At 41.4% G+C, this 25,777-nt stretch overlaps 1 protein-coding gene across 1 annotated transcript; it reads right to left on the reverse strand.

Annotated features, from left to right (window-relative positions):
* Window positions 1–8,860: 8,860 nt before the first annotated feature.
* LOC131191710 (uncharacterized) lies at window positions 8,861–12,671 on the reverse strand. Its single transcript, XM_058170127.1, has 2 exons — window positions 12,515–12,671; window positions 8,861–11,422 (listed from the first exon to the last, which is right to left on the reverse strand). The coding sequence occupies exon 2, from the start codon at window positions 11,334–11,336 to the stop codon at window positions 10,632–10,634; it is 705 nt and encodes a 234-aa protein (XP_058026110.1). The 5' UTR covers window positions 11,337–11,422; window positions 12,515–12,671; the 3' UTR covers window positions 8,861–10,631.
* Between the last annotated feature and the right edge of the window lie 13,106 nt (window positions 12,672–25,777).

Raw genomic sequence — 25,777 nt, forward strand, 5'->3', positions numbered from 1 at the left:
ATCTGCTGCTCATTAAGCTTGATCTACCAGCTTTTCCACTGTGTACTGACTGAACAGTCAAAGTTAATTGGTGGTCATGAAGATAATCAAGTATGCTTTGTTCTGTATTTCTAAGGCAACATCCATTTGACACGTGCATGCAGGGCCAGGACCTTTCTAGGTTTTAGGAATAGTTTTAACGGTTCTATATAAGTGTATATTCTGCTAAGATCATTCTACTTTAGGGGTTTTGTGTATTTCCTTCTTCAAAAGTAGAAAAATTGTTATCATCAATCCTCAGCAATTAAGATTTGAGGGAAACTTCAAGATATGTGCCTGTATGCATATTTACATAGAAACGTGCATGCACCATCATTCGGGAGCAGCATGTAACTCTGGAATACCCATGTTGCTAAGTTAGGTATTTGGAATAGTGGACTAGATTAAGAAAAATTTGTGGGGACTCTACAGAGGTCAGAGCAGCAGTGGGTTTGTTCGAGAGCTAAGGTTCATGTGAAGTTGATTTTGACTCTATCTAATCACTTTTCTCTAGCTGAGAAAAGTGATCTTGCTTGAAAAAATTACAGGGGAAAAAGGATAAGCTGCCCTTTCCCAAATTTTCTTTCCCCCGTCATATAGCTAGTCCACATTGACTTTGCCTGAAAATAGTAGCAATAGGAAAGGTCTGGAGAACTTTGTGCCCCCGTAGCTTGAGACTGAAGACCCCATTAATCAGTTGTCCGTGCAGGTCCTAGAACAGAGGAAACCCTGTTTTGCTGGATTCAGTTTTTATCAAGAAACACATGGAGGAAAAAATGAGTTGGCAAACTAACCAAGCACGTGATTGGTGCATGAAATTACAAAAAGGAAAAGAAAAGAAAATGATATTGAAATTACAAAAGAGAGGTTCTGTACACAGGAGGTATTCAGCCGGTTTGGACCGGCTCGTCTGAACTGGTAGTGGAAATCACTGGTGAGCCTGCCCACCTGCCCCGGCTCTATGCCATCCTATTTAGGCACATTTTTTAGCCATGCGCATGCGTGTAAGTAACACACATGCACAAAGCACATGCCTGGAAGATCATGCACATGCGTGGATGAGGGCTCACATTTGCGAACTGTTAGGGAAGGTAAGTGAATACCACCCCTGGTTCTGTATTAATGGACAATGAAGCCATAAAAATTATATTATTTACACATCTGTGAGTGAGATGGGCAGTATCTAAATTTGTCAAATAAATAGAATCATAGAATCATGGGGCTGGAAGGGACCTTGGAGGTCTTCTAGTTCTGTGGGCATGGCTTGGTGGGCGTGGCATGGCTTCCTGGGCGTGGCAGGGAAAGGATACTGTAAAATCCCCATTTCCTCCCGATCAGCTGGGACTCGGGAGGCAGAGAATAGATGGGGGCGGGGCCAATAAGAGGTGGTATTTACCAGTTCTCCGAACTACTCAAAATTTCTGCTACCGGTTCTCCAGAACTGGTCAGAACCTGCTGCATACCACCTCTGTGATGGATGAATAGTTGGGGGAAAAATCATGGAACTTGTTTTTATACATGATAGCTGCAGCAAGATTATTCAATGCACAAAGATGGAAAGACTTGTCATTACACACAACGGGGAAATAGTTGGTGAAGATGATGGAACTTGCTGAGATGACTAAATTGATTTCTTGGATCATAGAAAAGACAGTATCTATAGCTATTGCTAACTGGAAACCCAGCATGGACTTTGTGCATGAAACATTTAAAAATGAACTTACGGTTCACGTTTTGATGATTAGACAGGATAGATGGAATGTTATATTGCAACCATAGAGTATGAGGTAAATTTATAATTAAAAACTGCTCTAAAGAAGATCAGAAGCCACCTGTTTCTATCTTTTTCTTTTCTATTTTTCTTTCATTCTTGAACTTTTAGTTTTCTCTTTAATTTCGTTCTTTTTCTTTGCTTACATTACATTGCAGTTTGTAGTTTTTAGTACCTTATTAGTTTTTAGTCGTCCTTTTTAAAAACGCTTTAATAAAATTATATATAAAATATTGTTATTTGTATATGCTTTCATAAATAAATATTCTATCAATGTGTCGATTTTAATTTTAGAGTAAATATTGATAAATATAACCCATACAAGCATACAAAAATGATGGGATCTTCCATAATTTTTAAAAATGAGACGGGGTCTTGGCAGGAAATCAACAACTCTTTTCCCTAGATTGTGCTGTAGCTATTTTGCAGTCCCAGGAACAGATGTAGCTGCTTGTAAGATATGCGGACATGTAATCCATGTGAGCTGTCAAACACACTGATTTATTTTATTTTTTCCCCCCTCCAAATCTGAAATGCTGCATATTTAATTGTTTAAAATGTAAAGTTTGGTGGCCCCTCTTGTGAAGACTTTGGGGGAATGTGTTAGGATTGCAACTTGAATATTTCCTCACTTTTTTTTATAATAAGCTGCATTTACTGAAATGTTTTCATTGTTAAGGATATATCGCTATGCCATTTTCCCCCCTATGTATAGTTTTCAGTGATAAATAAAACTGTTCTTTTTTTCTACTTTAGCAACTACATTGCTATAAAAACAATTCTACATAGCTATAAAAAAAACTACATTGCTATAAAAACAAGCATGACTTAACAAAATATTTTAAAACTATCATTGGGATAAACAGGGTTGCTTTACTGAAAAAGCTATAACCTGAGATTATACGTATGGGTTTATAAGAAAATACTAAATGAAATTTTCTGCTTATGCCATGTTATAATTTTAACAGTTGCATTTAGGAATTCTGTTTGATGACTTAAAAGCAGAGGTGGGTTTCAGCAGGTTCTGACCAGTTTGGAGAACTGGTAGCAGAAATTCTGACTGGCCCTGCCCCCATCTATTCTCTGCCTCCCAAGTCCCAGCTGATCGGGAGGAAATGGGGATTTTGCAGTAACCTTCCCCTGGAGTGGGGAGGGAATGGAGATTTTACAGTATTCTTCCCCTGCCACGCCCACCAAGCCATGCCCATCAAGCCATGCCACTCCCACCAAGCCACACCCACAGAACCGGTAGTAAAAACATTTGAAACCCACCACTGCTCATAAAGGTGAAATTGCTTTCAATTTAGCAGATTAGTTAACCTTAAAATACTTGGGATATTATAACAGCAAGATGATTGGACAGAGTAAGAATACATATATATTTAAATATAAAACATATGTTTATGCTAAAATATAGTAGAGATGTTATTATTAAAGGGTCACTAGTCCTGATTGAGACAGCCTATTCATCCAAATGCCGTGGTTGTATTGCTCTCAGTATTTAAAACAACAGTTCTCATCACTTCTGTATGTGGCTGAAAAACACCTTGTCGGATTATTCCGAACAAGTCTGGAAAAAGCTTCCATCTGTTGAAAGGGAGCCAAAATATCCATCCAGAGAGAATCAAATCTCCAGTTAAGCTTTTGCCAGAAGCCTCCTTAGTTGAGCTAATCAAGCGCCACTATTATCAGCTCTAGAATCAGTCGGCTGGAGATTCTGCTATGCTTTGAAAATTTTTTTCCCTAAGCTATGACACTGTGGTGGAAAATCCCCAGAACTCTCAGATGGATTGAGAAGAGAAGTAATAATTTACCTGTTGCTGAGTGTTTGCACGGAAGACTTTCAGCGCTGACTTTCCAGGTATGTGAGCTTTTTATAGGACAGAGCAGGGGAAAAGTAATTGCCTGTCAAAAGATGCCCTCGTGCAAATGTACCCCTTTTTCACACTCAGGGGTTCAATAATTGCATTATTTGGTTAAAGGACAAGATGGAATTGTCTCTAGGATATCACTAAATTCTAGCATTTTGGGGCGCTATAAGTGACTGCATATACCTTCTCGGCAGGGGTGAAATGCTCCTGGTTTGGACCGGATCGCCCTATCCGGTAGTGATGGCAGCAGGTGGTTTGGAGAACCGGTAGTAAAAATCCCTGCCTACCCCCCCCACCCATGCCCAGCTTTTTCTTTGGCTGAAAAAATGCTTTTAAAAGTTTTTAAAAAAGCTTTTAATGATTGCGTGGCTCAGCTGGGGTAGTCAGAACCTTTTAAAAGCATTTTTTCTACATCCTCTTTGGCCGAAGAGTTTGTAAAAAAAAAAGCTTTTAAAAGGTTCTGGTGATCAGGCAACTCAGCTGGGATCGTCAGAACCCTTTAAAAACTTGTAAAAGGCTCCTCTGGCGATCCCAGCTGAGTTGCTTGATCATCAGAGGCTTTTAAAAGCATTTTTTTACAACCCCTTTGGCCGAAGAGGTTGTAGAAAAAATGCTTTTAAAAGTAAAAAAAAAAAGTTGGCCATGCCCACTCAGTCACATTACCCCCGCAAGCCACACCCACAGAACCAGTAGTAATAAATTTTACATTTCACCCCTGCTTCTCGGTTAATAAAAATGGCCACTCACGTTCCGATACTTGGTTGGCCTACTTGCTGAGCTGATAAACTGAGGATTCTTTCAAATACAGGTAAGTCCTCAACATACAACAGTTAGTGACTGTTCAAAGTTACAACGGCACTGAAAAATATGGCTAATGACCACTTTTCACAGTTACAACCTTTGCAGCGAACCCATGATCGAGTGATCAAAATTCAGATGCTTGGCAAGTGGTTCATATGTGTGACCGTTGCTGTCTCCCAGGGTCACGGGATCCCCTTTTGCAGCCTTCTGACAAACCAAGTCAAAGGGTTCACTTAACAACCGGGTTACTCACTTATCAACTTCAGGGATTCACTTAACAATGGTGGCAAGAAAGGTTGTAAAATGGGGCAAAACTCGCTGAACAAATGTCTCGGTGAACAACAGAAATTTTGGGCCTCAGTTGTGATCGTAAGTCAAGGACTACCTGTAAAGCATATTCCATACCAGTTTGCTTTCCTATCATCTTGTAATTGGACAAGCTCTTGTCTTGGCAGCTGTTTTGCTGGCATCCATATAACACACTCTCCTAACTGGAAATGTTCTTCCTAGACTTAAAAATTAAGGGTGAGACACAAAGCATAACAGTGCCAGTTAACTTCTAAACACACAGTAAATATTTCATAAATTACATAGAGACTGATCTACAAGTAATCCTTGACTTAGGACCTGTCACTTAGCAATCGTTTGAAGTTATAGTCAGTCAAACTGAAAGAAGGGGTGTCAAACTCGATTTTATTGAGGGCCGCCTCAGGGTTGCTTTTGACTTCAAGGGGCCATGGTGAGCATGGCCAGCTCAAAGTCACTCGTGTCAGAGGCGTGTGTGGTGGCCCGAGCGCTCTGCCAGTGAAAATGGGCTCCCAAGCTCCGTTTTTGGCTACCATGGCCTCCTGCAACTCCATTTTCACTGGCAGAGGGTTGCAGGAGGCCGTGGTAGCTGAAAATGGAGCTTGAGAGCCCGTTTTCGCAGGCAGAAGTACCAAGGGCTGGTCCTTCGCTGTTTCCAGGATTGCCCAGAGGGCCAGATCTAAGTACCCCCTGGGCCAGATCCAGTAACCAGGACTTGAGTTTGACACCCCTGCCCCAAAGGAACTTATGATCAGGTTTCAATGGTTTGAGGTCAGCCCCCCCCCCATGGTCAGGTGACCACATTTTGGGAGCGTAGCAACTGGACTGCATTTACACCCATTTGCAGCGCCACGTAGTCATGTTACATACCATGATTTTGCCAGAAACTGGCTTTTACTTCTGATTTCCAGCAAAACCCAGCTCATATTAAATAATGGGTTTGCTTAACAACCACTGCATTCGCTTACCGACCATTTTGTGACCACCATGTTTGCTTTATGACCGCTGCAAAAACAGGTTGCCAGGCTCAGTGGTAGTCCTAAATCAAAGATTACCTGTATTTTAATACCTGGAATAAATCTAACAATGCAATTAATTTGACGCTCTTGTGTTTTCTAGCTGCAATTAATGGAAACATTATTTCTTGCTTCACTGCTGCGTCTTTTACTTCCTTGTCGGTTTTAGCCAAAAGATGGCATGTACTAAATGCAAATGATGTCATCAAATGGCTGAGCCAATCAGGTTGGATATCCCTAAATGATTAAGGGCACTCAAGAGGAAAGCAATTTATTTGATAATTCACATGACGTGAACCATCCCACCAGACACGAGATATCGCTTCTGTGTTTGCAATGTCACATTGAGCCATCATGTGGTATCTCTGTTTTTTCAGTCCTGCTAAAAATATTTTTTAAAAAGTTAAGATGTTTAGATCACTCTTTAAAATCAAGATTTAAAACAGTGAATGTAAAATGCATTCACTGCTTTGTTCTGATATCTGTTCAGAAAATCCAACTTTCACTTGGTTTATGCACCTTGATGTAGATGTTTGCTATAGAACCGTGACAGCGAATCCATGGCACGTGTGCCAGAGGTGGCACTCAGAGCCCTCTCTGTGGGCACATGTGCCATCATCAGTAGTTCTTTTGGTTTCCAGTGCATCTGCTGGTCTTTGCGTGCGCCAGAGCGCTGGAAACCTGAAGACCAACTGACCGGTGTGAATGCGCATGCCAGCCAGCTGGTCTTTGAGTTTATGCCGCTTTGGTACACACAAAGACCAGCTGGCCAGCATGTATGCGTGTGCCAGAAACCCAAAGACCAGCTGGCCAGCATTCACCAGCTGGTCTTCGAGTTTCCAGCACTCTGACGCATGCACATGTGCACACGCACACATGTGTTTGGTTTTGGGCACTTGGTGCCAAAAAGGTTCACCATCACTGCTATAGAAAGAGGAACTTCATTGGTGCAGTTATTTCAGTCTTCCCTACCTCAGAGTTCTTCATATGTCTAGGACTGCATCATTCCTTTCCTCTATGGTTAATCATTACAGCTTCATAGGATGGAGGCCCCCATAAAATCTTAATTCCCGCTTATTGGACTTTCCAATCTATGCCAAGTTCTAAAGACAAATATCCCAGTCTTCACAGCCTTCCAAAAGCTAATAGAGTTGGGGCTGTGTGTATAACAAAGGGAGGCTGTTTGATGAGGCACACATCACGACAGAGAAGATCAACCAGATTACATTGCTTCTCCAAACATACCCATATTCCTTCTGCCAGATCTGGTAGCATGAAGAGAAACCAGAGGCAGATCCACAGGTAACTTAGCCCTATGCCACATGGGCTTCAAAGATGTCAGCTGGGAAGCCTGTTGAGATCCCATGCAGCTTGTGTTGTAGCTCAAAACGGCACATCTTCCTGAAATCTGGTAAAGCTGAACCTTTTAAATGTTCTTCAAAGGTAATCCATGTAGATCAAGGGTGTCTAACTCAATTTCATTGAGGGTCACGTCAGGGTTGTGTTTGACCTCGGTGGGGCAAAGTTGGAGTGGCCAGGATGGGCATGGCCAGCTCGATGTCACTCATGTCAGGGACACCTGTAGTGGCCCGAGCGCTCTGTCAGAGAAAATGGGCTCCCGAGCTCCATTTTTGGCTGCCACAGCCTCCTATAACCCTCTGCCAGTGAAAATGGAGCTTAGGAGGGCTGCATGTAGCCCTCCCGAGCTCTGTTTTCACTGGCAGAGGCACCACAGGCCAGTCCTTCCCTATTTCCAGGGTGGCCCTGTGGGTCAAATCTAAGCACCCTGTGGACCGAATCCAGCCCCCAGGCCTTGAGTTTAATACCCCTGATGTAGAGTGTATCACAACAGTCTAGTCATGCTAAGTCATGAGCAACCACAAGTTGTTATTGTTGTTAGTTGCAAAGACATATCCGACCCATCGCGACCCCATGGACAACGTTCCTCCAGGCCTTCCTTTCCTCTACCATCCTCTGGAGTCCATTTATGCTCACGCCTACTGCTTCGGTGACTCCATCCAGCCACCTCATTCTCTGTCATCCCTTTCTTCTTTTGCCCTCAATCTTTCTCAGCATTAGGCTCTTCTCCAGTGAGTCCTTTCTTCTCATTAGGTGGCCAAAGTATTTGAGTTTCATCTTCAGGATCTGGCCTTCTAAAAAGCAGTCAGGGTTGATCTCCTCTAGGACTGACTTGTTTGTTCGCCTTGCAGTCCAAGGAACTCGCAGGAGTTTTCTCCAGCACCAGAGTTCAAAGGCCTCAATTCTTTGGTGCTCAGCCTTTCTTATGGTCCAACTTTCACAGCCATACATTGCAGCTGGGAAAACCATAGCCTTGACTATATGCACTTTAGTTGGCAGGGTGATGTCTCTGCTTTTTAGTACGCAGTCTAGATTTGCCATACCTTTCCTCCCCAGTACTATCCACAAGTAAGATCTCCCAATTAGGGACAGGCAAAGCTAGTGCAGAAGATGCACAATGACTGCCACCTGTGAGTTGTGAGTGTTAAAGGTAATTCCAGGCACACACACCCTTTTAGTTTAGATGTCTATGGAGATTCCCAACCAACCAGGTCATGGTTGTCCCAAAGGTGCTTTTTCAAATGGCAACTTTTTTTTTCCTTGAAGAGACTTGGATGAATTAAAGAAGCTTCTTTGATGAGGAGCAAAATGTTTTCAAAGAAAAAAAATCACGAAAAGTCCAGTTGCCTTTTGAAGAAGTACCTTTGGGGCTTCTGTCTTAGAGCTTGGATGAAACTTTGGAGAGAGGTAATGACTATTAAGATGTTATTCACGATTAAGATGTTAATGACTATTAAGTGTTTTTCATGGAACAATCACTAGAATAGAATAGAATAGAATAGAATAGAATAGAATAGAATAGAATAGAATAGAATAGAATAGAATAGAATAGATTTTTTTATTGGCCAAATGTGATTGGACACACAAGGAATTTGTCTTGGTGCATATGCTCTCAGCGTACATAAAAGAAAAGATACGTTCATCAAGAATCATAAGGTACAACACTTAATAATAGTCATAGGGTACAAATAAGCAGTCAGAAAACAATATCAATATAAATCGTAATGATACAAGCAACAAAGTTACAGTCATACAGTCATAAGTGGAAGGAGATGGGTGGTGGGAACAATGAGAAGATTAATAGTAGTGCAGACTTAGTAAATGGTTTGACAGGGTTGAGGGAATTATTTGTTTAGCAGAGTGATGGTGTTTAGGAAAAACTGTTCTTGTATCTACTTGTTCTGGTGTGCAGTACTCTATAGCGTTGTTTTGAGGATAGGAGCTGAAACAGTTTATGTCCAGGATGTGAAGGGTCTTTAAATATTTTCACAGTCCTCTTTTTGACTTGTGCATTATTCAGGTCCTCAGTGGAAGGCAAGTTGATAGCAATTGTTTTTCTTTTTTTGCAGTTCTAATTATCCTCTGAAGTCTGTGTCTGTCTTGTTGGGTTGCAGAACCAAACCAGACAGTTATAGAGGTGCCGATGACAGAGTCAATAATTCCTCTGTAGAACTGGATCAGCAACTCCTTGGGCAGTTTGAGCTTTCTTAGTTGGCGCAGAAAGGACATTCTTTGTTGTGTGTTTTTGATGACGTTTTTGATGTTAGGTGTCCATTTTAGATCTTGCGATATGGTAGAACCTAGAAATTTGAAGGTCTCTACTGTTGATACTGTGTTGTCTAGTATTGTGAAAGGTGGAAGTATGGAAGAGTTTCTCCTAAAGTCTACTACCATTTCTACGGTTTTGAGTGTGTTCAGTTCCAGATTGTTCCAGTCGCACCACAAGACGAGTTGTTTAACCTCTCATCTGTATGTGGATTCATCATTGTCTCAATTGAGACCGATCGCTGTTGTGTCATCTGTGAACTTCAGTAGTTTAACAAATGGATCGTTAGAGATGCAGTCATTGGTATACAGAGAGAAAAGAAGTGGGGAGAGCATACAGCCTTGGGATGGGCCTGTGCAAATTGTACAGGTATCTGATGTGATTCTGATTAGCTTCACCTGCTGCTTCCTGTTTGTTAGGAAGCTTACAAATCTGTTCAGGTACCTGTAGCTGTTTAGCTTGATTAGAAGAGTGTCTGGAATGATGGTATTGAATGCTGAACTGAAGTCTACAAAGAGGACCCTTGCGTAAGTCTTTGGAGATTCAAGATGTTGTAGGATGTAGTGCAGAGCCATATTAACAACATCATCTGTTGATCTATTTGCTCGGAATGCAAATTGCAAGGGGTCTAACAGTGGATCTGTGATGGTTTTCAAGTGGGACAGCACTAGCCTTTCAAAGGTTTTCATGACTACAGTATTGTGACCCAGGCCCAAGTAGATAGTAGGAAACTCAGTCAGTGTAAAAACAAACAAACGTTATTATAATTAACTCATTCTCAGCGTAGTTCAACTAAACTAAAGCAAATTCCTTTCAACACAATTCCTCAGTCCTATCACCAATTGTGGTCCAATTCGGCAAACTGCAAAGGCCTTTCTTGGCAAAAGTTCAGAAGACACTGATAGAAAACAAATGCAACAAGACCAAGCTATCAACGTTGTTTTCTGGCAAAGAGCCCAAACGTCATTGCTGGTCTTTTAAGCCTTATGGGAGGGGCCAATCATCTATTGGACATAATCCTGAGTTGTCCTCTTTGCTTGAACTGCTCTTGGCTTCTGGCAGCTCTTCTCATGCATGCATTAGGAACAGGCTCTTCCTGTTCCTCTGCCTCACTACCGTCAACTTCTGGAGGCTCTGGCCCTGGCCCCACCTCTGCCTCCAATGCAGAGCCCTCATCCGGGCTTTCCCCAGCCTCCAGGACTGGCCCATGTTCTTCCTCAGCCTCACTGCTGTCCAACTCCGTTGCCAGCTCTGCAGGCTGCTGGCGGACCACAATATACAGATGTTAGAGCAATTGGTCTATAGTTATTCAGTTCCTTGATGGTGGGCTTCTTCAGCACTGGGATGATAGTAGAGCGTTTGAAGCAAGAAGGAACATAGCACATCTCTAGTGATTTATAGAAGATACGGGTGAAGATGGGGGCCAATTGGTCAGCACAGACTTGTAAGCAAGAAGGAGTTATCTTGTCTGGGCCTGGAGCTTTTCCTGGCTTTTGTCTGTGAAATAGGTCTTGCACTTCCTTTTCTGTGATCACTAGGGGTTGTGAACCCAATGGGATGGGGTCAGTTGTAGGAGGCTTGGCTGTTGTTGGTGTGTCTGAGTTGAGAGCTGGTGGCTGTAGTTTCCTTTCAAACTTGCAGTAAAACACATTCAGGTCACCATCTGCCAGTTGTTGATTTTCTTTAGCCTGCGAAGGAGATTTGCCGTAGCCTGTGATATTTTTAAGAGTTTTCCACATGTTTGCTGGTTCATTTGTTGAGAATTGATTCTTTAGCTTTTCAGAGTAGCTTCTTTTCGCTGCTCTGATCTCCCTTGTTAATACATTTCTGGCCTGATTGTACAGCATTTTATCACCTTTTCTGTAGGCTTCCTCTTTGGAACGACGCAGCTGCTTGAGTTTAGCTGTGAACCAAGGTTTGTTGTTCATGTATATTTGCAAGTTCCTGGTTGGTACACATAGGTCTTCACAGAAGCTGACATATGATGTTACAGTATCTGTGAGTTCATCGAGGCCTGCAGAGGTATAAATAGTGTTTTTCATGGAATGACCATTAATATATATAACCCATGAAATATCTATATCATCAAGTTACAGGCACTATAATTTTTGGATCACGTTGCTATCAGACATGGCAATTTAAATGCTATTTCTGCAATTTTATTCCTTATGTTTTTTCCTCCCACCCTTTCTCCGCTGATCAAGGCAGCATCAAAAATTCTCCTTCTTTGGCTGATTCATGTTACAAGCTATAAAGTTCACTGGTGAACTTTATAGCTGCCCAGTGATTTGAACACAGATCTTCCTCAGCATGGTTCCAACTCCTGTATTTTATATGCCATTCTAGCAAAAAAAAAAAATGTAAAGAGGCCAATGTTTTATTAAAATAAAACAAAATAAAACAAGGTTTTCTTTTTCTATGGAGACACTTGAAATGTTATTCTAACTGGGAAAGGAATTCAAAATATGTCACATGTTCATTCACACCCCAGGGAACAAAAAAAATAGCTTAAAAATGCAAAAAGAAGTAAACAAACATGCCATCTTTATCAAAAGAAACTTTTGTTTTAAGGGCTGCAGGGATGGGTTAAAGTTACATATCTAGCTAAATATCTGCAGTGAATTTAGGGGGAAAAAACGATCAAGTTAATGAAAGAAAGATCTGAATCAATTGAAAATAAAATAGAATACTTTACCAAGCAAAAACAATTATTTTCCTCATGAAAAGTAATGTGTATTTGATTTGTCCAGGATGCTGGATTAAATAGTCTAGCCTCCTTATGTTCTTAAAATTAGTGTCTATAGCACTGCAGGATTTTAATTGTTTTCTACATATACAAATGTTGGGCATTCAGTCCAATGGCGGGATTCAAAAAATTTTACTAGCGGTTCTGTGGGCGTGGCTTGGTGGGAGTAGTGTGGCTTGGTGGGCGTGGCAGGGGAAGGATACTGCAAAATCTCCATTGCCACCCCACTCCAGGGGAAGGATACTATAAAATCTCCATTCCCACCCCACTCCAGGGGAAGGATACTGTAAAATTTCCATTTCCACCCCACTCTAGGGGAAGGATACTGTAAAGTCTCCATTCCCTCCCCACCCCACTAACCTGCTTTCCAGCTCCATTCTCCTGTTCAGGGCAACAAAAGAAGACCCAGCCAATTAGCTGGGACTCAACCAGCTGGTACACGGGAGGCAGCCAATAGATCGGGGACGGGGACAGTCAGAGGTGGTATTTGCCAGTTCTCTGAACTACTCAAAATTTCTGCTACTGGTTCATCAGAATCGGTCAGAACTGGCAGAATATCACCTCTGATTCAGTGCATTTGCAAGAGACTGGGTGATAAAGAGAACAATACTGCAGAGCGTCATTAGATGGAATCAAAGAGTCATTGTTTAATTCACATTTGAATATGAACTAGGCCTGTACAAAACATTTGGGATTTCATTCGCTAGGGCAATAGAAGACTCTCAGCACATACCCAGAAGACCTTGGGGGGGGGGGGGCTTCTCAAAGTAGCCATATTGAAACCATATCTGTAGAGCAGGGATGTCAAACTCAAGGCCCACAGGACATCTCCGGCCCGCGAGGTGCTTCGATCTGGCCCATGGGGCTGCCCTGGAAACAGTGAAGAATTGGCCCACGGTGCCTCTGCCAGCGAAAACGGAGTTTGGGTGGCTGCGATGGTCTTCTGCAATCTTTGCCAACAAAAATGGAGCTTGGGAGGGCTGCCCTCCCTAGCTCCTTTTTCACTGGCAGAGGGTTACAAGAGGCCATCGCAGCCACTGAAGCTCTGTTTTCACTCGCAGAGTACTCGGGCCACCACAAGGCCCCTGACACCAATGAAGTTGAGCTGGCCATAACCACCCTGGCCACGCTCACCCAGCCCCCAAGGTTAAGCTCATCTCCGTTTCAAAGCCGAAGAGCCAGCGCTGTCAGAAGATGTCTCCGTGGTCATGTGGCCGGCATGACTCAATGCCAAAGGCGCACGGAATGCTGTTACCTTCCCACCAAAGGTGGTCCCTATTTTTCTACTTGCATTTTTTATGTGCTTTCGAACTACTAGGTTGGCAGAAGCTGGGACAAGTAACAGGAGCTCACTCACGCACTAGGGATTTGAACCTCTGAACTGCTGACCTTTCGATCAACAAGCTCAGCATCTTACCCACTAAGCCCCCTTGTCCCTTGTGAAAATAACATACAGGTATACAATAAGGGAACTCATTTGCCCAAACTGAGTTCGTTAAGTAACGTTGCACAAAGAAAAGAAAAAAACCCAAATTTCACAAAATGTGAATTAAATACATAGGTTTTAATACAATATCTTTAAAAAAAAAAGAAATCAAGTTTGTCCCAAACATAATATATTTAGAAAAATGAGTACCTGAATTTGACAGATTCAGCCATCGCCAATTGCATAAGAGAGTTCCCTGTTCTAAGTAGCATAAGATCTAAAAAGTTTGCTCAGGAGGATTGAAAAAGGAGAGGGAAAAATAATGAAAGCGTTCACTATGAGTGGTCTTTTGAACAGGAATCTGACTTAAATTAGATTAAACTGAGATGTAACATACAGACTGGCATGTAACATATAAGTTAGCTGCCTTGTGTTATCAAAATAATAAAAACGGAAAATAAATAAATGGCAAATAAAAAAACATGTAACAATGGACAGGAATATGTGACATAATTTAAAAGGGGGTAGTCGTACAGAAATGGCAGAAGATTGGCTAAGAGCCGTGGTGGAGCAGTGGTTGGAGGGCAGTACTGCAGGCTACATCTGCTGACTGTTGATTGCCAGCAGTTTGGCAGTTCAAATCTCACCAGGCTCAAGGCTGACTCAGCCTTCCATCCTTCCGAGGTGGGTAAAATGAGGAGCCAGATTGTTGAGGGCAATATGCTGACTCTGTAAACTGCTTAAAGAGGGCTGTAAAAGCACTGTGAAGCGGTATATAAGTGTAAGTGCTATTGCTATATCACACAACCAACTTGTCAACACTGGAAACAACTATCCTCAATTTGAAGGTGTTAGTTGGAAAAATCTTTTGGTGAAACAGAGGCCTTATTCCTTCAGTGGAGCTATTCGTACTGCTGCTGCTTGTGATGATGACATTGAATGAAACAGCTTCTTGTTTGGAAAACACCAAATCTAAGCTAATTATAAGTCACCAATTAAAAATGCAGAGACGCATCAATCAGCCCAAGCACAGGCTTTTCCAGATTAGATAAAAATCGAAGTTTAGCTGCAGATCTGAAGTTATTAAAGCATTCAGAAATTGAGATGAGCAACTTTTTTGATCAAAGATAAACTTTTAATTTGCATCTTACATTTTTGTGCAATTGCCCCAAGTCTTTTATGGATTTATTCAGTAGTGAAATCTGCACTGGGTTGCTATTGGTTCGCTGGCTGCACATGCGTGCCGCACGCCAAGCAGTTCGCATCAAACGTGCACTGCACGCACATGCGCAATAGGCACCAAAAGGAGGCTTGGGAAAGTAAGTAGAACAGCAGGGGGTGAAGCAGCTGTGGTGCGCGATCTTGGGAATCTTTTAAAAAACTTTTTTAAAGCATTTTTTACTACCAGTTCAGGCAAGTAGGTAGTAAAAAATGCTTTAAAAAAGTTTTTTAAAAAAGGTTCCGACAATCACAGCTGTGCTGCATGATCGTCGGAACCTTTTTTTTAAAGTTTTTTAAAATATTTTTTTACTACCTATTCACCTGAACCAGTAGTACAAAAATGCTTTTAAAAAGTAAAAAAAAGTTCCGATGATCGTGCGACACAGCCGTGATCATGTGGCACAGCTGTGATTGTGGGAACCTTTTTTTACCTTTTTAAAGCATTTTTTTACTACCGGTTCAGGTGAATATGTAGTAAAAAAATGCTTTAAAAAAATTTAAAAAGGCTTGGATGATCACAGCTGTGCCCCACGCTCGTCTGAACCTCTTTTTTTTACTTTTTTAAAGCATTTTTTTACTGCCTACACGCCCTAATCAGCAGTTTAAAATGCTTTAAAAAGTAAAAAAAAAAAAAAGTTCTGACAATCACGTGTTACTCAGCTCATTGGAACTTTTTTACATTTTTTTTTACTACCGATTCAGCGAGCCAGTAGCATTTTTTACTACTAGTTCAGGCAAATTGGCCCAAACAGTAGCATTTCACCCCTGAATTTATTCCTTTGTACAGGCATACATATTTCAGTATAAGAGTTTAATATTTTAATTATCAATCAATCAGAATAGATCTGGAAGGGACTTTGGAGGTCTTTTAATCCAACCCTCTGCTCAAGCAGGAGACCCTATTCCAGGTGGCTGTCCAGTCTTTTCTTAAAAACCTTCAGTGATGAAGCACCTACAACTTCTGAAGGCAAAGCTGTTCCACTGGTTAATGAAATACAATGTATAATTATATTTATTATAACTGTATAATGTTCTTATACAGTTTAATTTAATATGGCCCTTCACATTTTTAGATTGTGACTATATATTGTCCAAAGAAGAAGCTTTAATTATTATATTTCTAGATTTCCCCCTACTTTTGCTTTAGTATTTGTTAAATCTTGTTAACCCAAGATTCCTGAGCTTAGATAGGAAAAGATATATATTGCAGTTCTCCATTAGGTATCTTACCAAAATTAAAACAGTTTATAATGTTTAGACTGTTTATGCATTTTCTTTAATATAAATAATGTTGAAGAGTAGAACTTAAAGTCTAATTAGGCATTTTGTGTTCTGAAAATATTAAAGGTTGAGTATTTATTATTTAAAGGGTTTTTTTTTCAAAATCACTGCTTGGCAAGGGGGCTTTCAGGAAAAAAATATGTATTTTACCGCAGTTACACATCTTTAAGGAATGTGACTTCTGCAAGGTAATCCTGAGTGAAAATATAGGCATCCTTGTGCCTTAATAATGAGGGTGCTTAGAACAGATTCCCCAAAGTTGTTTCCAACAGTAACAGAGGTGGAAGGGATCTTGGAGGTCATCTAGTCCAACCCTCTGCTCATGCAGAAGACCCATACTAGGGATTCAAAGCAGTGGTGAAATCCAAATTTTTTTACTACTGGTTCTGTGGGCGTGGCTTGGTGAGTGTAGTGTGGCTTGGTGGGCGTGGCAGGGAAAGGATATTGCAAAATCCCCATTCCCTCCCCACTCCTGGGGGAAGGATATTGCAAAATCTCCATTTTGCAACACTGGGGCCAACCAGAGGTGGTATTTGCCAGTTCTCCAAACTACTCAAAATTTCCGCTACCAGTTCTCTGAACTGCTCAAAATTTCTGCTACCGGTTCTCCAGAATCTGTCAGAACCTGCTGGATTTCACCCCTGATTCAAACCTCCAAACTGCCAAGCTTTCTGATTGACAAGCTCAACGTCTTAGCCACTGAGCCACCTAGCCAGACAGAAAAGTTTGGATTTTAACAGTGGTTCTTTCACCTCTGTCAAGAGCACATTAAATCTCTTGCAAGCGTGCCGTACAGCTTCATGCTCTCCTGTTTGCTCTGAGCTTTTACAGAGCAATCCAGACTGGCTTGTTCTCCTGATGCTGTCCCCTCTGGTTTCAGCAGGCATCCTCAAGCAACCAACCAGCTCCAGGCATGACCCAAGGTTCAGAAAGAGCCCCTCTCTACGTGACACAGTACACATAAGAAGAAGCAGGCTCTGTTGACAAAGCCGAAGGCTGCTATAAAAACTCTCCATTTATTCTCAAACCTGTAACTAGAGAAGCTAGTAACCTGCAGGTTTTTGCTACTTATCATCTCCCCTTCCTGAGGGTTGGTGATCTATTGCAGGGGTCTCCAACCTTGGCAACTTTAAGACTTGTGGACTTCAACTCCCAGAGTTCCTCAGCCAGCAAAGCTGGCTGAGGATTTCTGAGAATTGAAGTCCACAAGTCTTAAAGCTGCCAAGGTTGGAGACCCCTGATCTATTGTATTACTTGGGTGCCTCTCTAGAGGAATAGCTTGAGTAAGTTCGCATTTATATTTGACTGACACTGTTAACATTGAATTGCATGGGGGAGCTTTGGGATTTTTTTTCCAGCTGCAATTGAAGCAGATTGCTATCAATAGCCAGTGAATAGAAAATATTAATATGAAGTCATGATCCTCTTATTTTTTTCTCTTCTGATCAAGTTCAGAATTAAATGAAGAAATGAACAGAAGAAAATTTACTAAACTTGGCCCAAAATAGATGCATATGCATAGATGCATAGGTGCGTATGACTTGAACTAAAATAATTCCTATTAAGTTCTAATTTTCTTGACTTTTTTTTCATTTTGTAAATTATTAAATGTTCACAGATGTCTATTGTTTCCTTAACAAATAAAAATGGGGAAATGGTTTGGAATCTTAACTGCAGTTGATCCCATTAATAAAGACAAGGCAAAACTATTTGCTTAATTCATGTGGTTTGTTAAAAGCCCATTCTCAGCTTAACTATATTTCCTCCCTCCCTCCCTCCCTCCCTCCCTTCCTGTTTGACACTCCTGACTTACAGTGATTAGTACAGTGCAAGCAAAATAATTCTCTGTGACACTCTATGAAATGAATGACCTTTGAAGAAGCAGGGTAGAAAGAATGGATGTTTTTGATATTTGGTTTTGGGGGAAAAACCTCTGAGAATACCAAAATAACAAACAAATGGATCATTGAACAAATCAATTCACAGTTATCACTTGAGGCATATAATGAGAATCAAATTATCCTACTTTGATCACATTAAGTGAAAAATTAGCTATCCAGAGAAGCTGTGATGCTGGGGAAAGTGGAAGGAAAAGAGAAGAGAACAATATTGTGGTCCGCCAGCAGCCTGCGGAGCTGGCAGTGAAGTCAGACAGTGAGGAGGCTGGGGAGGAACATGGGGCAGTCTTGGAGTCTGGGGAAGGCTTGGACGAGGGCTCTGCATAGGAGGCAGAGTTGGGGCAGGGGCCATCTGGGAGTTATGCACAGATTCCGGAACCTCCAGAGTCAGACATCAGAGAGGCAGAGGAACTCGTGTGTTTTAATGACTCAGTAAGGCTAGGTCACAACAAACAACCAGCAGCAAAGTGGATGGACTTAGTTATTTATTTATTTATTTTATTTATTCGATTTTTATACCGCCCTTCTCCCGAAGGACTCAGGGCGGTGTACAGGCAACAATAAAATACAGACACTACAGTATACAATTTAAAATGCAAGTTAAAAAACTTATTATAATTAGCCTAGAACTTTAAAAATTTATAAAAACCAAAACCCCATTTAAAATTAGTAAAAAATTTAAAATTGATAAAATTTATGTAATTTAAAATTTAAAATTTAAAATTTAAGCCAGCCCCGCGTGAATGAAAAGATGTGTCTTCAGTTCGCGGCGGAAGGTCCAGGTAATTACAGGTATTACAGGTAATTACAGGTATTACAGGTATTACAGGAATTACAGATAATTCTTGGGTTACAACCATTCAATCAGCAACCATTCAAAGTTACTACGCCACCGAGTGAATGATACTTACAAACAACCAATCCTCAGAGTTCTGGCAGTTGCAGCATCTCTACAGTCATGTGATCATGCTTTCCAATGTTTTCTGCTGGCTTCCCACAAGCAGTCAGTGGAGAACCTGCCAGGAAGTTGTAAGTTGTGATCAAATGAGGTTCTCGCTTAATGACCTCTGCGGTTCTGTTTTAACGACAGCAACCAGGACCTCCAGAATTGCTGTTTTTAACTGATGTAGCCATATGACATTGTTCTTTATGATTACATTGCTTAGCAACAGCATTTCCTGTCCCAAACACTAAAATAACACTAAAATAAGGATTAAGTGTACAGTGGTATTGGATGCACCATTGGAAGACCTGAAAGACCAGGTTAGGAACAGATCATCAAAGATAAAACCTATCTATATGATTGGTAGAAGTTGACACTAACTTGAAGGCACATAATCAATCATTCAGTCAATCCTCCATATCTGCCCCATGGTCTCTTTTTCCCCAGGCCCTTTTTCTTCCTACCAGAAGCTTTGATCTCAGCAGACAGGCAAGCTTATATGGTGTAAATGCTTTATGCAATCCATTATGTGCTTATTTACTACTGCTTATGCTCTAATGTACAGAGGGGATCCACTGGAAAGGCTGTTAAATCCTTGCCCCTCTATTTCAAGCCATCTTCCATGGTGCAAGAGCATCTTGATTCATAATATAAGAGAGCAAAACTCTCAAGTTTCTCATTTGTGCTTTCCTCCATGACTGTGATCCATAACTGTCTAACCAACATGAAGCTGGAGGAAGCAACAAGTAAGAAATGGATTCTGTCCTCAGCTAATGTTGCAAAGGAACAGCAGTATTAGTTATGAGTAGCTGTGGCTGAGGCCACCTGGAAATAGCCCACGGGATATACAAAATGATGTATAAGTGGCAGTGGTGGGTTTTAAATTTTTTTACTACCGGTTCTGTGGGTGTGGCATGGTGGGCGTGGCGTGGCTTGGTGGGCGTGGCTTGGTGGGCGTGTCAGGGGAAGGTTACTGCAAAATTCCCATTTCCTCCCAATCAGCTGGGACTCTGGAGGCAAAGAATAGATGGGAGCAGGGCCAGTCAGAATTTTTACCACCGGTTCTCCGAACTACTCAAAATTTCCGCTACCAGTTTTCCAGAACTGGTCAGAACCTGCTGAAACCTACCTCTGACAAGTGGGCAAAATGCCACTGGGCATGCCCCCATATAGTAAAAAGTGCAAAATATACAGTTGTTGTTGTTAATTGCGAAGTCGTGTCTGACCCATTGCGACCCCATGGACAACGTTCCTCCAGACCTTCCTGTCCTCTACCATCCTCTGGAGTCATTTAAGCTCATGCCTACTGCTTCAGCGACTCCATCCAGCCACAAAATATACAGTGCTAGTGCAAAACTCCTTGTTGGCAGAACCAGCAATGGGTGTGTGTGTGTGTGTGTGTGTGTGTGTGTGTGTGTGTGTAAACAATCTTTGGTGCAGGGCAGGATTAGCACTATCTCCTGAGAGATTTTATGTGTCTCTCTTTGGGTTTTAAAAATGTCCAGCACTCTTTCAAAAGAATGATAAACACACAAAAGGAGCCTGTGTAAGTCCTGAAAAATGCTTTGGAAAATGCCAGTCAGATATTATGTGGGCAGATGCTCCTGAGAGAACTAGCTCTCCAATCTCTCCCGACTAGCCATGGATAACCATACCAGTGCGGAATTTAGAGTGGGAAGTAGAAACTAGATAGAGTCCAGCCCCTAAGCACATGATGATGATAGAACATATCTATAGCAACATTTGTTGGTGGAGAAATAAAACGTTAATTTGAAGCTGAGTAATTAAAGACAAAGTTGCCTCATTTCTAAGCTAAGGATGAGACAAATGCATAAGGCAATGTGTCACATAATGATAATTAATTGGACTTGATAAAACTGGATTTAGGAGACATGAGGTTAAGACCTCTGGTTCAAACATATTTATCTTCCCCAACAGTTTCTAGAGAGATAGGGGAAGTAGCTAAAAAAAGAAATGAATAGCATTTAGCAACTGACGTGATCATATGCTAAATATTTTTGCTATGAACTCCTGGATTTTCCTCCAGTGCTAAGATGGCCAAAAATAATCAGTTTAACCCAGTAAATTAAGTTTTGCATTTTCTGTTAATGGTCATTTCCTTATTAGCAATTTATAATCTCTTAAACTGTCACTCAACCATTATTGTAGCAATATAAATCTGTTTTGGCATTTGATTTTTTTTACAGTCTAGTACAGCTATACTAATTAATATATATAGAATAACATATAGAATTGCAACTCCAGTATATAGTAATAGCAGTAGCACTTAGACTTATATACCGCTTCACAGTGCCTTACAGCCCTCTCTAAGCAGTTTACAGAGTCAGCATATTGCCCCCAACAATCTGGGTCCTCATTTTACTGACCTAAGAAGGATGGAAGGCTGAGTCAACCTTGAGCCTGGTGAGATTTGATTTGCCAAACTGCTGGCAGCCGGTGATCAGCAGAAGTAGCCTGCAGTACTGTACACTTTAACCATTGCGCCACTGCGCCACCGCAGCTATGGTCAACAACACACACGATCCTTTAGACTGAGAATGCTGTAAACATTAACATATATTGAATTAGTTTAAAGATGGGAAATAGGGAACTACAGAGAGATGGATGGATGGATGGATGGATGGATGGATGGATGGATGGATGGATGGATGGATAACTAACTTTCTCTCTAGGTAGGTAGATTAAATCAGTAAATCAATTCCCCAGAAAAGCCTACAACTTTTACATTTATTGCTATAATAATAGAATCTTACAAGTCTGATTGTGCTGTAGTTCCTCTTCCTTTTTATATGCTAATGAATTAAGGAGGCATCAATCTGAACTGCTTTCAAATATTAACTTCTTGTTCTGGACTTAAAAGAAGTTTCCTCTCCTGAAATGATTTCTGCATATTTCATCAAGATCATCTTCCTTACTTTCTTAATATGAATACTTCCTTAATTAGGAAGGTGGATGGTGCTGTATTTGACACCCCATCTTATATTGCTAATGTCATATCATATTTTGTTGAATATATTTAGTGCAGTTGGAAGGGCCAGGTAAAGAAAGGGGAGGTGGAATGAATATGTGATATACATGTTGGGATAAAATTAGTCACAACTTTTTTGTTTACAGCATATAGAAGTTTTGGCATAGAAGGAACTGTAAATCCATCAACTGATATTAATCTCTACATGCGCCGGGAATGGCAAGAACTTGTACCCAGTGCACGGTCTCTCCTATCCACCATGGGAATTTCCAGACCTGGGTATTGGCATATCCCTGAAAATGGATCTGTAATGGCTAAATACCATGTATGGTGGAATGTAGCCTGGATTCCCAGGAGGGAGGGGCTACATTCTACAGGGGAAAGAGGAAGCAGAACTTGGAAAGTTTGATTGGCAGAAAGAGTTAAAATAATTCTAACTTTTCTCTATCTATAGTTATGCAAAATGTTGCTTTAGTCTGGCAAGATTCAGTCTATAGGTGAAGAACAATAAGGGAACTAATCGTAAGTAACTCCATGTGTCAGTCTTGGGCCTGACACTATGCCAATGTATAATTTACTATTATATTGTATACTATTATATTGTATAATAGTATCATAAAATAAGCTTAAGAGACATAAAATAACTGTTTATTCACAACAAATATTACTTCATTGTTATGCGGGATGCAACTCCTTTCTTCATGCTTAGAGCAGCTGTCAATATGGACAGAATTATTTCCCAGAATGATTGATAACATACTATATAGAAAGGATAGGTGAAGAAGTCTATTGGCAGACTGGATCATATGAAGAATCATGTTTAAAAGTCAGAGACAGATATAACTTATTCCTTGTGCCCATTTCCCTTAGCTCAGTGGTTGGCGAACCTTTTACTCACCAAGGGCCGAACAGGTACACACTTTGCGCACTTTGCGCGTGCCATCCGCACTAACATGCGGCTCCTCCCTGCACCATCTGCGCATGCACACGGCTTTTGCGCGCCCGTGGCTGCACTTGCAAGCACACCATCTGCGCATGCACACAGCTTTCACGCCCCCGTGCGCTAAATGCACAATTGCACCATCTGTGCATGCGCGTGGTTTCGTGTGTGCAATGCACATGCACAAACACCATCTGTGCATGTGCATGTTGCGTGCAAATACTCTCATGCACGTGCGCAAACGGGAGCATGCGTGGGAGAGCTCCAAAGACCAACTGGGTCCCCGGAATTGCACGCATGCGCACCGGAGGCTAGAACACCAGCTGGGGTGAGCACACATGCACTGCTGCAGGTGAGTTGGGTGACAGCTCACGTGCCTGGAAAGTTGGTTCTGCGTGCCGCCTCGGGCACACGTGCCATAGGTTCGCCATCATGGCCCTAATGATTTCTGTCAGCCCTACAATGCAGACCAGACTAAGAAACTGGTACCATATACGTCAGGGCTATAATAACAGAATCTTGAAGTCTGAACATGTTCTTCCCTCCTTCACTTTAACTTCATGTGAACTAGGGAGGGGCTTTTTGAGATGTTTTCTCAAATTATTTTCTTGGCTTAGGCTCAAGCCCTGCTTATCTTAGAGTACCCTTGATATCAGCTCTTCCTCCTGTCCTCCAAGACCATTCTCCCTTTCTTCTACAGTTTCTTGCCCAATGTCTTTCATGAAGCACAGCAACCATCTATAGATCCTCAAAGACTCAAAAGGCTATCTGCCCAACTAACAGGTCTCCTAGTGTTCTTAATAAGATCAAGATACATAACCCTTGTCTAAATTAGTGAGTGTCAGGGTTCCAAGTATCACTTCCAACAAAAGAAAACTCCAAGGCTTGAGTTTCCTTGAAGTTACATTTTATTAGAGATGTTATATTGGCACATCTGAGGAAACCCAAATCTGAAAGCTTCCCAGGTTTTCCCCACCCAAAGGAGGAACTTTCCCTGCCCAACATCCACATGTTCATCACATGGTCCAAGCAACGTTCCAACTGGAGATGCCTCCCAGTTTCATCTGTCCAGGTGCAGGGCAAGACGTCCTTGAACCAGGGGTGAAATCCAGCAGGTTCTGGAGAACCGGTAGTGGAAATTTTGAGTAGTTCAGAGAACTGTCAAATACCATCTCTGGCTACCCAAGAGTGGGCAGGGAATGGGGATTTTGCAGTATCCTTCCCCTGGAGTGGGGTGGGAATGGAGATTTTGCAGTATCAGAACTAATTGTCCTGTAATGTTCAGGACAAGATGTGAAACTGCCACCAATGGAGGAACAATACATTCCTCTACAAAAAGATCACCTCACATGACCCCAAATCTCTGTAGGATTTTGAAATCCTTGTACAAATTCACTTGCCTTTCGGAGTCTAGAATGGAAAAAAGAAAAAAGTAGCATTTAACAGTCCTTCCCTGGATTCTTACATTTAAAGAGTAATATTCTACAATATTATTATGGACAGAACTTATTATACTCTACTTCCTCAAATTTAGCAACATGTATCTTCTTAAATAAATTCTTAAATCCTTATTCAACCATAAGAGAACAGAGAATAGCAAGTTAACCAGGCCATAGTATGTTGTTTTTTAGCTATGCGTTATCAGCAAATTATGAATTGTTTGCTCATAACATACCTACTCTGCAAAATAACATTTAGAAAAATATTATCAGATTGGGAAGTGTTTGGAGTGCCTTAAAATATTGTTAGCAATGTAGATGTTTCAGAAATGGAAAATACAGCAAATAGTCTTACAACAGGTGGTAATGGCTTATCTTTTTCAATATTAACTACTCTGACTTGGACACAGCTTTTCAGGGTTTTAGAGGAGAGTTTTTCCCAGCCTACTGAAGAAACGTTAGTCCCTTCTGTATGCTGAAACTGGGATCTTTTGCACTGAGGTAAAGTGCTTTGTCTCACAGAAATGATGTTCTACAGATGAGGCTCTCAGATCTTGGACAGTAGTGATATGCATAGCATGTCAGCGTTCCAGAAAACCCCCCAACTCCAAGTAAAAACTCCGAAGCAAGCATCTTTCAAAGTTCCATTTACTAGGATAGGTAAACTGGCACATCTGGGAAAACTCAAATCTGAGAGGTCCAGGTTTTCCCTCAGTAAATCAAAAAACCCCAAACCATCCCCTCACTCCTCAGTTGATCACATGCTCCAATCACCATCTGTCCCATCTCGAGACATCACTCCCACTCCTTCTCCAGATGCAGGATCGGCCTGACCTTGACCGACAGAAAGAATGCTATTATGTCTAAAAACAACCCCTCTACTAACCCCCCCTACTTTCCCACACATGAGAAAGTGGCAGCACGGAAGCTTCCGGTCTAATATGGCTTCCAAAGCTGACATAGTATCCTCTTCTTTGCAGACAGGAAACTGAGGAACAAGAAAGCACTGACTTTTCTCCATCTGCTTCCTAAAGAAAATCATTTTTTTAAAAAAACTATTGCTCCCTTCAGCTTGGAATGAAAAGAAAAACAGGCCTAGGATTATGGGGGTCCTTTGGATCTGATGCTTCTTCCAGACCAGGGGTCTCCAACCTTGGGAACTTTAAGAGTTGTGGAAGACTTCTGGGAGTTGAAGTCCACAACTCTTAAAGTTCCCAGGGCTGGAGATCCCTATTCCAGACTATCCACTGGGCAAGATCCAAGATATTTCAGGGCTTTCCAAGATTTGAATCTTTAGATCAGGGGTCTCCAACCTTGGCCACTTTAAGACTTGGGGACTTCAATTTTGCTGGCTGAGGAATCTGGGAGTTGAAATCCACAAGTCTTAAAGTGGCCAAGGTTGAAGACCCCTGCTTTAGATCATGAAGAGAATCCACAAGGAGGAACTGAATGTCTAATTTCTTATCTCCAAGTTTATATTTTTTCT

This window comes from Ahaetulla prasina, chromosome 2, assembly GCF_028640845.1.
Source record: "Ahaetulla prasina isolate Xishuangbanna chromosome 2, ASM2864084v1, whole genome shotgun sequence".
Taxonomy (NCBI): Eukaryota; Metazoa; Chordata; class Lepidosauria; order Squamata; family Colubridae; genus Ahaetulla; species Ahaetulla prasina.

Coding starts and splice junctions, on each gene's coding strand:
- LOC131191710 (XM_058170127.1), bottom strand. CDS start 11,336: ATGAACAACAAACCTTGGTTCACAGCTAAACTCAAGCAGCTGCGTCGT.